At 46.4% G+C, this 15734-nt stretch overlaps 1 protein-coding gene across 1 annotated transcript in view; it reads right to left on the reverse strand.

The window, feature by feature from the left end:
• Positions 1-1163: 1163 nt before the first annotated feature.
• plppr2a (phospholipid phosphatase related 2a) overlaps positions 1164-15734 on the reverse strand; it is a 25646-nt gene continuing 11075 nt past the window's right edge. Inside the window, exons 5-8 of the mRNA XM_048612181.1 lie at positions 11710-11960; positions 6301-6477; positions 3867-3985; positions 1164-1269 (exon numbers count right to left, since the gene is read on the reverse strand). Coding sequence (XP_048468138.1) covers positions 1164-1269; positions 3867-3985; positions 6301-6477; positions 11710-11960 — 653 coding nt within the window. The remainder of the gene's footprint in view (positions 1270-3866; positions 3986-6300; positions 6478-11709; positions 11961-15734) is intronic.

Raw genomic sequence — 15734 nt, forward strand, 5'->3', positions numbered from 1 at the left:
ACAGTCTAATGATATGGGGTAGGACTGAGATGAGGAGAAATGTCTTCACCAGGACAGTAGGGAGCCTGTGGAATTCTCTGACACAGAAAGCGGTTGAGGTGAAAACATTGAGTCTCACTATGATCCCGTACTGCCCCACATCATACACATTCTCCTCAGAACCTTACTTTCTATTATCTTGATGTTACACAATTTCTGAACCCAGAAGTTAATTTTATTTGGAGTAGTGCCACTCGGGGTCATGCTTTTTTAAAATTCATGTATGTAATGTGGGCATTGCTGGCTAGACCAGCGTTCATTGTCAATCTTCGGCCATATTGTTGTGGGTCTGGAGTCACGTGTAGGCCGGACCAGTAAGGATGGCAGTTTCCATCCCTAAAGGACGTGATTGACCCATAGGAGTTTTTGACCCTGACAATCAATTCATGGTCATCATTAGACTTTTAATTCCAGAATTTTTTTTAAAATTGAAATCAAATTCCATCATCTGCCAGGAAGGGAATCGAACCCAGTTCCCCAGAGTTGTACATCAAGGAAGCAGACTCTTTGGTCCGACTCGTCCAGGCCGACCAGATATCCTCACCTGATCTAGTCCTATTTGCTAGCATTCGGCCCATATCCCTCTAAACCAATCCTTTTCATAAACTCAACCAGACGCCTTTTAAATGTTGTAACTGTAATAGCCTCTACCACTGACTCTGGCAGCTCATTCCATACATGCACCACCCTCTGTGTAAAAATGTTGCTCCTCAGGACCCTTTTAAATCTTTACCCTGTCACCTTAAACCTATACTCTCCAGTTTTGGACTCCCCTATGTTGTGAAAAATAACTTCGCTATTCACCCTTTCCAAGCCCGTCATGATTTTATATAAACCTCTGTAGGTTTTTAACTTAACTCCAATGATGTCTGACACATAAACACATGCACCAGCTGAGTATGTACTGGGGTTAGCAACTGCCCCGGGGATGAGCTTCCAACATTGAATTTCCAAAAATAGGGAGTTTGAAAACCAACCAGAAAAATAGACAGATAATATTCCAGGCAAACATTCCTACAAAGTTGACAATCACAAGACTCCATTCTAAAACGATGAGACTGCCACTGTGCGAAGGGAAACCATGCAAAACACACCGCATGCAGCCCTGCTGATTGGCCTGTAGCTCAGACTTCGCTCATCACGGACTGAGTGGCGATCAGGACATCCGGTGTGGATGGGAAGATGCCAGAAGTTCGGTCATGTACCTTCTGAGAATGCAACTGAGCGATCCTGAAAAAGAGACAGAGGAGTTCCATTATATAAAAAACTGAGGCTTAAAACATTCCACTTTTTGTTTCATATTCACTCACAGGATGTAGGCGTCTCTGGTAGACCAGCATTTATTGCCCATCCTTAATTGCCCAGAGGGCAGCGAAGAGTAAACCACATCGCTGCAGGTCTGGAGTCTCATGCAGGCCACACCAGGTAAGGATGGCAGTTCCTTTCCCCAAAGGAATCCCGATGGGATTTTCACCAACAAACGAAAAGGTTTCACGGTCATCATTAGGCCCTTAATTCTAGATTTTTTCTTGAATTCAATTCATTTTGATTCAAATTCCGCCATCTGCCACGGCGGGATTCAAACCCAGATCCCTAGGATATTGGCTGAGTTTCTGGATTGAAAAATCTAGGGATAATACCATGAGGTCATCCCTTCCCCATCAATTAGATCAGCTCTCCTGGTTTAATTGGAAACCAGAACCAGAACTGGTGGAGTAGCAGGTAGTGAAAGGGACTGTCAGAGAATGCAGCAGAATATAGATAGATTGGAGAGTTGGGCAGAGAAATGGCAGATGGAGTTCAATCCAGGTAAATGCAAGGTGATGCATTTTGGAAGATCCAATTCAAGAGCAAACTATACGGTAAATGGAAAAGCCCTGGGGAAAATTGATGCACAGAGAGATCTGGGTGTTCAGGTCTATTGTGCCCTGAAGATGGCAACGCAGGTCGATAGAGTGGTCAAGAAGGCATACGGCATGCTTTCATTCATCGGATGGGGCATTGAGTACAAGAGTTGGCAGGTCATGTTACAGTTGTATAGGACGTTGGTTCGACCACATTTGGAATACTGCGTACAGTTCTGGTCGCCACATTACCAAAAGGATGTGGATGCTTTGGAAAGGGTGCAGAGGAGGTCACCAGGATGTTGCCTGGTATGGTGGGCACTAGCTATGAAGGGAGGTTGAGTAGATTAGGATTATTTACATTAGAAAGACGCAGGTTGAGGGGGGACCTGATTGAGGTCTACAAAATCATCAGAGGTATAGACAGGGTGGATAGCAAGAAGCTTTTTCGAAGGGTGGGGACTCAATTACTAGGGGTCACGACTTCAAGGTGAGAGGGGAAAAGTTTAAGGGAGATATATATGGAAAATTCTTTACGCAGAGGGTGATGGGTGCCTGGAACGCGTTGCCAGTGGAGGTGGTAGAGGCAGGCACGATAGTGTCATTTAAGATGTATCTGGACAGATACATGAATGGGCAGGGAGCAGAGGGATACAAATCCTTGGCAATAGGCGACAGGTTTAGATAGAGGATCTGGACTGGTGCAGGCTTGGAGGGCCGAAGGGCCTGTTCCTGTGCTGTAATTTTCTTTGTTCTTTGCTCTTTGTAAAGAGCAACAAATGATCAGATCGGCAGTGTTTCTGTTTGTGTCCCTATTTATTTGTCTCTTGGTCAACTTGTTCATTAGTGTAGGAACGTAAGAAACAGAAGCAGGAGTCGGCCATTTAGCCCTTCAGGCCTGCTCTCTGATTCAATATGATCGTGGCTGATTATCCAACTGTTCCCGCTTTCTTCCCGTAGTCTTCGATCCACTTAGCTCCAAGAATTCAATCCAACTCTTTCTTCCAAACATTCAATAAGGAGTTTGATAACAGTCAATGTTTTGGCCCCAACCGCTTTCTGTGACAGAGAATTCCACAGGCTCCATCCTCTCTTGGTGAAGACATTTCTCCTCATCTCAGTCCTACCCCATCTCCTTTAAACTGTGACTCCCTGGTTCTGACTCCCCATACACAGCCCAGTCATCAGGAACATCCTTCCTGCAGTTACCCTGTATCATCCTGTTAAAATTTCATAAATATATATGAGATATCCCCCTCACTCTTCTAAACTGCAGTGAATATAATCCAACCAATCTTCATATGTCAGACCTGCCATGCCAGAAATCAGTCTGGTAAATCATTGTTGCACTCCCTCCATCGCCAGAACATCGTTCCTCAGGTAAGGAGACCAAAACTGTACACAATACTCCAGGGAGTGGACTCACCTTGTCCAACTGCAGCGAGACATCCCTGCTTCTGCACTCAAATCCTAAACACGATAAAGGCCAACATCCCATTGGCCTTCATCACCTTATTGCTGCTTCTGCAATGTTGACTTTCAGCGACTGATGTATGAGGGACACCCAGGTCTCATTGCACCTCACCCCCACTTTCCCAATCTATTGCCGTTCAGGTACTAATCCACCCTTCACGTTTTTGCTCACAAAGTGTATAACCTCATGTCATTTCACGTTATATAATGCATTTATAAGTGAGTCACCTCTTAAAATGATGAAACCGGACAGTGTAGCTGAAAAGGTAATTGCGTGCCGAGATTGTTCATGTTTGATGGCAGTTAATCCGATGACTGTCTAATTGTCAATAAATAATGTTTGATTGCTGCCACAGGCCAGTTCTCTCTTTCAGAAGATTTGAGCGTGAATTCACTGCCCGTGTTTTTCATCCACATTCTCAGAGCGAGATCGGGCAAAGTCGACCGCTCCCCCTGCCTGTCTTTTGTCTTTTAGGGCTTGCCCGACCTCTTACCTGAATGACACTTAACTTTTCAAGTGGACTCTCCACACACGGGAGTGCGAGCTTCACACAGACCGGTTCCCGCACGTTCCTTGGATTCTCCTGGGATGAATTCAGGCTCTTAAAGTTATGCAGAACACAGCACACCTGCAAGAGATTATTGGAACAGCCTTAAATCTTACAGTTCCTAAACAAAGGATATTACTGGGCCCGTTCACAAAAGGAAAAAAATAAAAACAGACTCAAGGGCTCTCTTGTGGTGCAGAAAAGAAAATAGAACTTACAGCTCTTACTGTCACTGGAAAATTGCTGGTACCAATTTCATACTCCTAATGTCTTTAAACATTCAACAGCAAACAATTCTTACCATACTGAGTGGGATTCTGTCCCTTTTTATACTGCACCCTGCTGAAGAGTGCGACAACGTATCACTGGAAAGCCTTCTTGCCTGCTCTGTCCTTCAATCTGATCATGCCTTTTAGCTCAATGCTATATTCTTGCTTTCCTCCCACATACCCCTCAATGACTTTAATATTCAAATCCTTACTGATCTCGTTCTTGAATACACTCAGTGACCTGGCCTTTTGTGGCTGAGATTTCCACAGGCCAACCACTGTCTTCAGTGAAGAAATAAGAAGTAGGCCATTCAGCCCATCAAGTCTACTCACCATTCAATGAGATCCTAGCTGATCTGCTTGTCCTCAGCTCCATTTTCCTGATTTAATTTCCCTCCATAACCCATGATCCCCTTACTGATTATAAAAAGGTCTGTCTATCTCAGCCTTGAATATACAGAATGACAGTATAAAATTGGGGATAGAATTCGACGGGGGGTGCAAGAACAGAGGGTGTTTATGTGCATAGATTGTTGAAGGAAGCAGGATGAATGGACAGACCAGTTAATAAGGCAGATGGTGTCCTCAGCTTAAATAACAGGGACACAGAGTACAAGAGCAGGAGGAGACGTTGAACTTGCACAAGATACTTGTTAGATCTCAGATGGACTACTGTGTACATGTGTGGGCAACACATTATAGGAAAGATGTGAACACATTGGAGAGAATGCAGAAGCAATTTACAAGAATGGTTCCAGGAATGAGAATTTCAGTTCTAAGTATAGATTGAAGAAGCTGGGACTGTCCTTCTTGGAGAGGAGAAGGCTGGGAGGGAGGACGGAGAGATGTTTGTCAAAATCATGAGCAGCCTGAATAGAGTCGATAGGAAGAAGCTATTCCTGTTTGTAAAAGGAACAAGAATGAGAGGGGATAGGTTAAAAGTGATGTGCAAAAGAAGCAAGGACAATGTGAGAAAAACCATTTTTACCCAGTGAGTGTTTTAGATTGTGGAATGCACTGCCTGGAAATGTGGTGGAGGCAGGTTCAATTGTGGCATTGGAGAGGGGCATTGGACGGGTATTTCTATAGAAATGGTGTGTAAGGAAACAGGGAGAAGGCAGGCAATTGGGCACTAGGGGGCTAGAACTGGGGTGCAGGCACGATGGGCCTCCTTCTGTCCTGTGACAATTTTGTGATTCATTGGTCTGAGCTCGCATGGAATTTTAGGAAGCTGATCATGAGAGAATCGAGTGGGTCGGATCTCAAGCAATGAGACAGAGTACAGGAAAGAGATAGACGGCTTAGTGCTGTCAAGACAACCATCTGTCCCTCAATATCAGAAGCCAAAGGAGCTGATCGTGGACCTCAGGAAGTGGAGTGGAGGACATGCCCCTGTGTGTATCAATGGTGCTGAGGTGGAGATGGTAAAGAGCGTCAGTTTCCAAGGAGTAAATATCACCAACAATCTATCCTGGTCCATGAACCAATGCCTCTTCTTCAGGAGGCTAAGGAAATTCTGCATGCCTACAATGAACCTTACCAATTTTTTTAGATGGTATTCTGTCCGAATGCATCACAGCTTAGTATGTCAACTGCTCTGCTCAAGCTGCAAGAAATTACGGAGAGCTGTGAATGCAGCCCAGACAATCACAAAAACCAGCCTTCCTTCCACTGACTCCATCTATACTTCCCACTGCCTCAGGAAAGCAATCAACATAATCAAAGATCCTTCCTTCCCATTATACTCTCTTCCAATCTCTTTTACTGAGCAGAAGATATAATAGTTTGAAAACGCATATCAACAGATTCAAAAACAGCTTATTCCCTGCCGTTATCAGACTTATGAATGGACTTCTCTCATATATTAGAGTTGATCTTTCCCTGCACCTTCTCTGTAGTTGTAACACTATATTCTACATTCTGTTCTGTTTCCCTGATGTACTTATGTAAGGTATGATTTGTCTGGATAGCAAGTAAAACAATACTTTTCACTGTATCTTGATACATGTGACAATAACAAATCAAATTAAGTCAGCATCACTCAGGTCAGTGGTTGGTCAGTTTTGGCTTCATGCCCTGGGTCTTCCAAGACACATCCTGACAGGAATTCCACAGCCTGCCACTCACCAGAAACATTGCCACTGCCCCACCGGTGAGGAATCCCACCAGGACGTCGGACCAGTGGTTCCGAAACTCCGACACGCGCACCACTCCAGTTAAAAAGGTCAGGCACAGGAGCGAGAGGCAGAGCATGGGCTTGGTCAGACGTGTACCCTTGGCTTGGAACATAATTGTGACATACATCTGGGAAAACAAACATGCACATTTCACGTTAAGGGCGAGAGAAAGGGATTGAACATTAAGAAATATCAAAATAAGTTAGCCAGGCCTCTCAATGAGATAATGGCCTATCTTTGTGCTCAGTACCATTTTCGCTCATTCCCCTGCCCCATAGTCTTTGATTCCTTTAGCCCCATGAATAATATCTTACCTCCTTCCTGAAAAAGAGTCAATGTTTTGCCTTTCAACCACTTTCTGTGGCAGAGAATTCCTCAAAGGTTTCCCAGATGGACCCCAACGCAGGAAGAGATGGTTTTGAAGAATGAATTGTGGGGGGATCTTATAGAAGCCTACAAAATTCCACCAAGACTAGACATGGTAAACATAGGAATGTCATTATCACGTCAATTTCACCGTGCTTCGCCCGTAGGTCTCTAAGATTTTAGAGTAGATTTGTAGCTCGGGTTGTGGATGTTGTGGTTGGTTGGCTCACTGAGCTGGTTCGTTGTTCCGCAGATGATTCATTACCCTGCTGTGTAACATCATCAGTGCAGCCTCCGATGAAGTGCCATTTTGTTTGGCCGCCTGTTATTTGAACTCTGGTGTCCTTTGAGCTAGATTACCTCACTTCCAGTTTTCCTTCGCAATGGAGTGTATATGGGGTCGAGCTCGATGTGTTTATTGATGGCTTTCTTCCTGGAATACCAGGCTTCTAGGAATTCCTGTGCTTGTCTCTGCTTTGCTTGTCCCAGGATCATGGTGTTGTCCCAATCGAATTGGTGGTTCTCCTTATCCATGTGGATAGAAATGTTGCGTGAGAACATTATTTAAAAGGGCAACAGCACAGTGCAGCAGTACAGAGCTAGGCCAAAAAGAAGAAAAGTAATTCTTCCAGGTTTTCAAAGACAATAGATACCTGAAAAACTGGGTCAGAAGATGCCTATCACACGAACAACACCAGGAAGATACTACACTCCCGACATACTCATCACGCTACCCTACATCAGGAATACATCTGAACTGACCACAAGACTCCTACGGCCACTGGGCACCAGAGTAGCACACAAACCCACATCAATTCTTCGCTAACTGCTCACCCGAACCAAAGACCCACTACTCACTATAGACAGGACCAATGTCATACACAAGATTCCCTGCAGAGACTGTGACAAACACTACATCGGACAAACAGGAAGGAAATTAACAACAAGTGTACAAGGATATCAATTGGCTACAAAAAGACACAACAAATACTCACTCATCTCTACCCACATGGATAAGGAGAACCACCAATTCAATTGGGACAACACCAGGATCCTGGGACAAGCAAAGCAGAGACAAGCATGGGAATTCCTAGAAACCTTGTGCTCCACTAGGAAAGCCATCAATGAACATATAGAGCTCAACCCCATATACACTCCATTGCGAAGGAAAACCAGAAGTGGGGCAATCCAGCTCAACGGGCTCCAGAGTTTAAATAACAGGCAGGAAAACACAACGGCGCTTCATCGGAGGCTGCACTGATGATGTCATGCAGCAGGGTAATGAAACGTCTGTGGAAAAGCAACGAACCAGCTCAGTGAGCCAACCAACCACAACAGGAAGGACATTCCTAATGTCTGCGAGGGGAGCCCAGAATCAGGGGTCACAGGCTAAGGACACGGGGTAGGGCTAAGATGAGGAGAAATGTGGTGCAAAAACAATTTACAGCGACGTTACCAAGATTGGAAGATTTGAGTTAGAAGGAGAGGCTGGATAGAACATAGAACATAGAACAGTACAGCACAGGCTCTTCGGCCCACGATGTTGTGCCGAACTTTTACCTGAACTTAATAGGCTGCGACATTCTTCCCTGGAACATAGGGGTGAGGGGTGACCTTATAGAGGTTTATAAAATCACGTGGGGCAGAGATAAGGTGAATAACAAAGGCCTTTCCCCCAGTGTAAGGGAGTCCAAAACTAGGGGGGGTAGGTTTAGACGAGAGGGGAAAGATTTAAAAGAGACCCGAGGGGCAACTTTTTCACACAGAGGGTGGTTCATAGATGAGCTGCCAGAGGAACTGGTAGAGGTGAGTACAATTACAACATTTAAAAGATACTTGGACAGGTATGTGGACAGGAAAGGTTTAGAGGGATATGGGCCAAACGAAGGATAATGGGGCTACAGGTAGTTCAGTTTGGGAAACCTGATCAGTGCGGATGAGGTGGGCTGTAGGGCCTGATCCCATGCTGTAAGACTCTATGACTCAAAAGTCTTCACCCACAGAGTGATGAGCATGTGGAATTTTCTGCCACAGAAAGCAAGCACAAATGCCACTGTTACTGTTAAGATAAAAAGATTATTTCATGAGATGAGCTTGCCCCTGTGTTGGCCAGTGTTTATTATCCAGCCCTGAATTTCCTGCACCACCCCGCCCCACCTTTCTCTTTCAGTGTGCAATGTAATCCTGAGCACTGTTTGCACGGCCCCTGTCAGATGTAGTCAGGGATTTTGGCTCAGACCCTGCTCTGATTATCAAACAAGGAGTTGGAGTAGGCCATTCGATCCACCTTGCCTTCAAGAAGATCTACAGCTGATCCACCCCAGGCCTCGACTCCTCTTCCATGGCTGCCCTCAGCTTACTTGATTGTTCAAGAGTCTATCTTGCTCCTCTTCCGATACTTTCATTGATCTAGCCTCCACAACTATCTGGGGTTCATAGAATCATAGAATCCCTACAGTGTGGAAATAGGCCATTTGACCCAACAAGTCCATACCGCCCCTCTGAAAAGCATCCAACCCAGACCCAATCCCCTACCCCTGCATTTCCCATGTCTAACCCACCTAACGTAAACATCCCAGAACACTATGGGCAATTTAGCATGGCCAATCCACCTAGCCTGCACATCGTTGGACTATGGGAGGAAACCAGAACACCTGGAGGAAACCCAAGCAGACACAGGGAGAATGTGCAAACTCCACACAGACAGTCACCCAAGGCTGGAATCGAACCCAGGTCCCTGGTGCTGTGAGGAAGCAGTGCTAACCACTGAGCTACTGTGTTGCCACTGGAGAGGTTGAAAGTCCGGGCTTTCACTCCCCTCTTGGGGAAGAAGAAATTCCTTTGCATCTCTGATTTACGAGTCTTGAAACATTGTCCTCTCTTTTGAGACTCCTCCACCTGGGGCAAATATTTCCTCAACATCCACACTGTCATGATCCCTGCCCCAGGTGTTGTCGGTTTCCATAAGATCACCACTCATTCTCCTAAACTGGAACAAATGAAAGCCAAACCTGTTGTTCAAACCAGGAACAAGCCTCTTTCAAACAGCTTCCGATGCCAATAAACCCTTTCTTAAAATATGGGGACAAAAACTGTGCACAGAACCTCTGGTTGCCACCTCACTATCACCCTGTGCTGTTACAAGACTTTCTAGTTTTGAAATTCCAAGTCTCTCAGAATAAAGGTCAATATTCTAGTTGCCCTCTTTAACCTATTTTTCTCATCAACCTATTCAGAGATATTATTACACATCTCTGGAGCAGGTGGGAGTTGGGCCTGGGACTCCTGGTCCATAAGTGTGTAATAATACTTTACCACAAGACAGCCCCCTTGGGTACGCTTTCTTTTTAATTTTTTAAAGATTTATTTATTTATTGAATCAGCCTGATCAGAGATATTTTGACACATCTATGGAGCAGATGGGGATCCTGTTGCCTTGTTAACTACTGCTGCATTCGCATGCTGACATTTCTTTGCAAAAGAACTTCCAGATCCCTCAGTGCCACACATATGTTGGTTCCTCTCTACACCACAACATGAGTCCACCTTTTGATTTCTTCCCACTAAGGTCTCACACTTGTTTGGGCCTGAATAACATTCTGTACTGAGGCAGTGGATGGGCCTGAATTCTCTCAATCCAACATGACACTGGATTCAATTGTGCCCCTGGAAATATCTGACATTTGGCCTTGGGGGTAGTGGGGGTGTGGGGTGGGGGGGGGGGGGGGAGAGTGGTGCTGAACATAGACAGGTTAGGTGGGAAGAATTGTTTCCTCTTGACAGAGGGATCAATGAGCAGGGAGCACAGATTTAAGCAAAGGGGCAGGAGGTTTGGTGGGGATGTTGGCCAAAATATTTTTTCCCTCAGAGGGGCTGGTGGGAATCTGGAACTCACTTCCCGTTGTTAGGGATCAACCAAATGCCCTCAAAATATATCCAAGAGATAGCTTAGATCCCAACTTTTATGATATTTATGGGCAAGTGTAAGGCGCTATGTTTCAGTTGTGATTTGGAAAACAAAAAATGCTGGAGTTCACAGAGGGTCAGGCAGCACCCATGGAAAGAAAGCCAGCTAGTGTTTCGAGTCTAGACAAAGCAACGTTGGCTTGCTTTCTCTCCATAGATGCTGCCTGACCCACTGTGACCTCGAACATTTTTTGTTTTTAGTTCGGATTCCAGCATCTGCAGTAATTTGCTCTTCCAGATGTTATTCCATTAAAGCCGCCAGGCTTTAAGCAAAGCACACTTCAGTCTTACTACACAGTTAAACAAAGTAATAAAAAAATTGGCCTAACTTTAACTGTTGAAATACTTAATGAAAGAACATATTATTTAACTACTACTTATCAATTGCTCCAATATTGCAACATTCTTTGGCAAAGGCAAATTTAGCAAAACATATTTTTCTCACGTGTTATCTCCCTTCTAGTCCAGGAGAAAGGAACACCGAAAGCAACAATCTAGCAGCCGAGAGACAGAACTCAAGCTTCGTGCTGCAGCAGAGAAAGAGTTGTATCTATCAGCTTCAATTCCAATAACTGAAAGCAAAAACAAAACTCCAGAGTCTGAGATAGTAGGAACTGCAGATGCTGGAGAATCCGAGACAACAAGGTGCAGGGCTGAATGAACACAGCAGGCCAAGCAGCATCATAGGAGCAGAGAGGCTGATGTTTCGGGCCTAGACCCTTCATCAGAAAAGGAGCCTGACTCCACCCGTTCATACTTCTTTTGTTGAAGAAACACATTCAGGGGGCTCGAAGCTCTGTATCCACTGCTTCTGAAGCCGACATTCCATCACTACTGTGGCAACATCACTCTGCAGGAGTGGGGCAAATCCATCTAAAAGGCGCAGTACCAACCCATGGCAAATGGTTAGAGACGGAGACAATCAAAATGTGAAAGAAATATTAAATGGTGCCAAGGCAGACTCAGCTGGCGGTAAAGAGAAAGGGATCAGAATAGTTTGGTAACCGGCACCACGGAAGGGTCTTACCACAGTGTACACCGCTGCATACATTGTGAGGGCAGAGTCCTTGCAAGGGAAGGCACGCCTGGCACTGGACACGATGCCTGGGCTCCCGGTGCAGGCGTTCTCCGAGCTGACGAATTGAGTGGACAGCTGGCAGCCCAGGGCAGTATAGTTCGGCTGGCAGACTGTCATGAAGTGCGGCGAAGGGCTGCCCGTCACCACTTGCCCAGCGTTCGCGAAGATGTCAGTGGCACACAGGCCGAATGCATAGACACCTGAGAGGAGGACAAGGCATGGTGTGAGACTTCACTGTCCACCCTCCATGCTTCTGCGCTGGCTCTCTAATGCACCGTTCACTTTTCCATGTTACCCGCCCCCTGACCCACATGCTGCAGTTAGAGAGAAAGCAAAATAGGAGGAGGCAATTCAACCCATGACTCCTGCCCTGCCCATTTAATCTGATCACACAACTCAGTCTCCTGCTCCCATTCCACCCCCCTCCCCCCGCCCCTACAATCCCTTCAGCCCTAAGAACAAAGAACAAAGAAAATTACAGCACAAGAACAGGCCCTTTGGCCCTCCAAGCCTGCGCCAATCCAGATCCTCTATGTAAACCTGTCACCTATTTTCCAAGGATCTGTATCCCTCTGCTCCCTGCCCATTCATGTATCTGTCTAGATACATCTTAAATGACGCTATTATGCCCGCCCCTACCACCTCCGCTGGCAACGCGTTCCAGGCACCCACCACCCTCTGCGTAGAGAACTTTCCACGCATATCTCCCTTAAACTTTACCCCTCTCACCTTGAAATTGTGACCCCTAGTAATTGAGTCCCCCACTCTGGGGAAAAGCTTCTTGCTATCCACCCTGTCTATACCACTCATGATTTTGTAGACCTCAATCAGGTCCCCCCTCAACCTACATCTTTCTAATGTAAATAATCCTAATCTACTCAACCTCTCTTCATAGCTAGCTCCCTCCATACCAGGCAACATCCTGGTGAACCTCCTCTGCACCCTCTCCAAAGCATCCACATCCTTTTGGTAATGTGGCGACCAGAACTGTATGCAGTATTCCAAATGTGGTTGAACCAAAGTCCTATACAACTGTAACATGACCTGCCAACTCTTGTACTCAATACCCCGTCCGAGGAATGAAAGCATGCCGTATGCCTTCTTGACCACTCTATCGACCTGCGTTGCCACCTTCAGGGTACAATGGACCTAAACACCCAGATCTCTCTGTGCACCAATTTTTTAAGAACTATATCCAACGCCTACTGGAGAACGTTCTCACACCTTCTGCCCTTGTCTGCATGAGTTTCGACCAGGTGCTTTGGTTTCCTTCCACAGGCTAAAGATGTGCAGACTAGGTGGATTAGCCATATGAAATGGAGGGTTACAGGGATAGGGTAGGGATCTGGGTGGGACGCTAGGATTCTTTGGAGGTTTGATGGGGACTTGATAGGTCAAATGGTCTGCTTCCACATTGCAGCAATTCTATGATAAAGGGAAACATTCATTTAAGTCTGAGATACAAAGCAATTTCTTCTCCCAGAGGCAAGTAAATATCTGGAATTCTCTACTGCAGAAAGGTGTGGTGGCTAGATTGATGAAAGTATTTAAAGAGGAGGGAGGACAGATTTTTGAAATATCGAGGAGTTGACGGCTAACACAAAAGAGTTGAGGCAGATCAGCCATGAAACCCATGGAATGGAGAGACAGGCTCGAGGTCTTGAATGGCCTATTCTGGTTTCTATTCCTCATGTCCTCCCACTGAAACTTTCCTCTGAGTGCAGGATTTCTTTTCAGATGCATCAATCCTAGTTGCCTCTTGGCTGTATTGAGGGAGAACCCTGTATGTGCAACAGTCAGTTGCCTGAGGGTGGAATTGAAACTGGATGCCTGGTGCAATGAGGCAGCAGCGCTAAAGACTGAACCACATACCCTCATTCAAAATTTTCTCACTAGACAGTCCTTTTTTGGACGACTCCACCAGGAGAAGGCCAGTAATGTTATAAGACATCAGAGAAGAGGTAGCCCATTGGATCTGCTCCGCCATTCAGTGAGATCTTGGCTGATCTGATCATCAGCTCCACTTTCCTGCCTTTTTGCTGTAACACCTAGATTCCCTTCCTGATTAAAAATCTGTCCATGTCAGCCTTGAATGTAATTCAGGACCCAGCCTCAACAGCCTTCAGTGATAAAGAATTCCACAGATTCACTCCCCTTTGAGAGAAGAAATTGTGAATGAGCATGAGTGGGAGTGAGTGTGGGAGTGAATGTAGGGGAGAGTGTGAGTGTAAGTGTTTGCATGGGGAAGTGCGAATGTGTGAGGATTTGTGTGTTTACCTGCTTGGGATAGTGCATGAATGTATGACTGCATGGGATAGCATGAGTGTGTGTGTGTGTGTAGTGGGGGGTGGGGGGGTGGTGGGAGTGGGGAGTTGGGGGGTGCGGTGGTTAGTGTGAGACTGGGATAATGTGTGTGTGTCCAAGTGAGATAGTGTGAATGTGTGTGTGTGTGTGTGTGGGATAGTGTGAGTGTGTGTGGGGAGGGTAGTATGTGAGTGTGTGTGAGGTAGTGTGAGTGACTGTGTCTGTGGGGCAGTGTGAGTGAATGTGTTATATGGCATAATGTGTGAGTATTTGGGATTGTGCGAATGCATGTATGGGATAGTCTTAGTGAGTGTGTGTATAAGGTAGTGTGAATGAGTGTGTGTGGGATTGTGTGAGTGCAAGTATGGGTGGGATAGTTTGAGTGTGCATGTGTGTGTGTCTGTTTGTGTGGGAGGGGTGCAGGATAGAGTAAGTGTATGTGAGACAGAGTGAGTGTGTATGTGGGACAATGAATGAGTGTGTGAGTGCAAATCCATGTGTGTGGATGAGTCTATATTCCAACCTCAGTTTTATCCTCAGCCCATCCTTAACCCTAATCCCAGACTCAATCCCAGCCCTAGGCCCATTCTCAATCACAGAGTGAGTCCCTGTCCCGGTCCCAGGCACATTTTCAACCCTAGTCCCAGCTCCATGCCCTGCCCAGCCCCAGTGCCAAACCCAATCCCCATCTCAATCCCTGCTACAGACCCAGCTCCTGCCCCAGCCCCAGACTGAACTTCTCTTTGCCCCTGGCCCAGTCCCAGCCATAGACCCAACCCTGGTTTCCTGCCCCTCTCTGTTCCCTACCCAGACTCAGACCCTTTCCCATCCACAGCCCCAGACTGAATTCCTATCCAACCCTTGCTCTAATCCCAATTCTAATCCCAGAACCAGACCCAGTTCCAGTCCAACCCAGTTTCAGTCCTAATCCCATTTCAATTCCCAGATCCTATCTCTGCCTGTGCCCCTACATCAGGCCCCAACCCAGCACTTGCCCCATCCCTTTCCAGTTCTAGCCCCAGCCTCAGACGTCTGAGACCCAGCCCAGTGAAAGCTTGTGTGTAAGACAGAGAGAATGTGTGTGTCTGTTGTCTCTGTGTGTGAGTGTATGTGTGAGGTGGTGTGAATGAGTGTGTGTCCGGGATTGTGTGAGAGAGCGTGTGTGGGATAGTGTCGGATTGTGTGAGTGAGTGGGTATGGGTGGAATAATGCATGGGTGTTTGAGTATGTGTGTGGTATAGTGTGTGTGTGGAATAATGTGTGAGAGCATGAGTGTGTGTATGTGTGCTCAGCTCAGGCTCAGTCCCTGTCTCAGCCCTGCTCTGGACCCAGCCCAACACTGTTCCCTGCCCCGACTCAGCCCCAGTCCCAACACTAGACTAGGACCCCGTCTGAGCCAAAGTCTATCCTCAAACTCGAGCTCCATTCCCAATCCAAATGAAAGTCCCATCTGCAGCCCCATTCCCAATCCCAGTGTCTGTCCCACTCCACCCCCAGACCCAGCTCCAATCCCAGTGTAAGTCCGAGCTCCAGCTCCAGCCTCAGCTCCAGTTGCAGCCCTAGCACCAGATCCTGTCCCTCTCCTTTCCCTGTGCCAGAACCAGATCCTGTCCCATCTCACACATGTTTCAGTAAGATCAGGGAAGGTGGTAAAAGAGGGGGAGGTGTGG

The sequence above is a fragment of the Rhincodon typus genome, chromosome 25 (genome assembly GCF_021869965.1).
Source record: "Rhincodon typus isolate 14 chromosome 25, sRhiTyp1.1, whole genome shotgun sequence".
NCBI lineage: Eukaryota > Metazoa > Chordata > Chondrichthyes > Orectolobiformes > Rhincodontidae > Rhincodon > Rhincodon typus.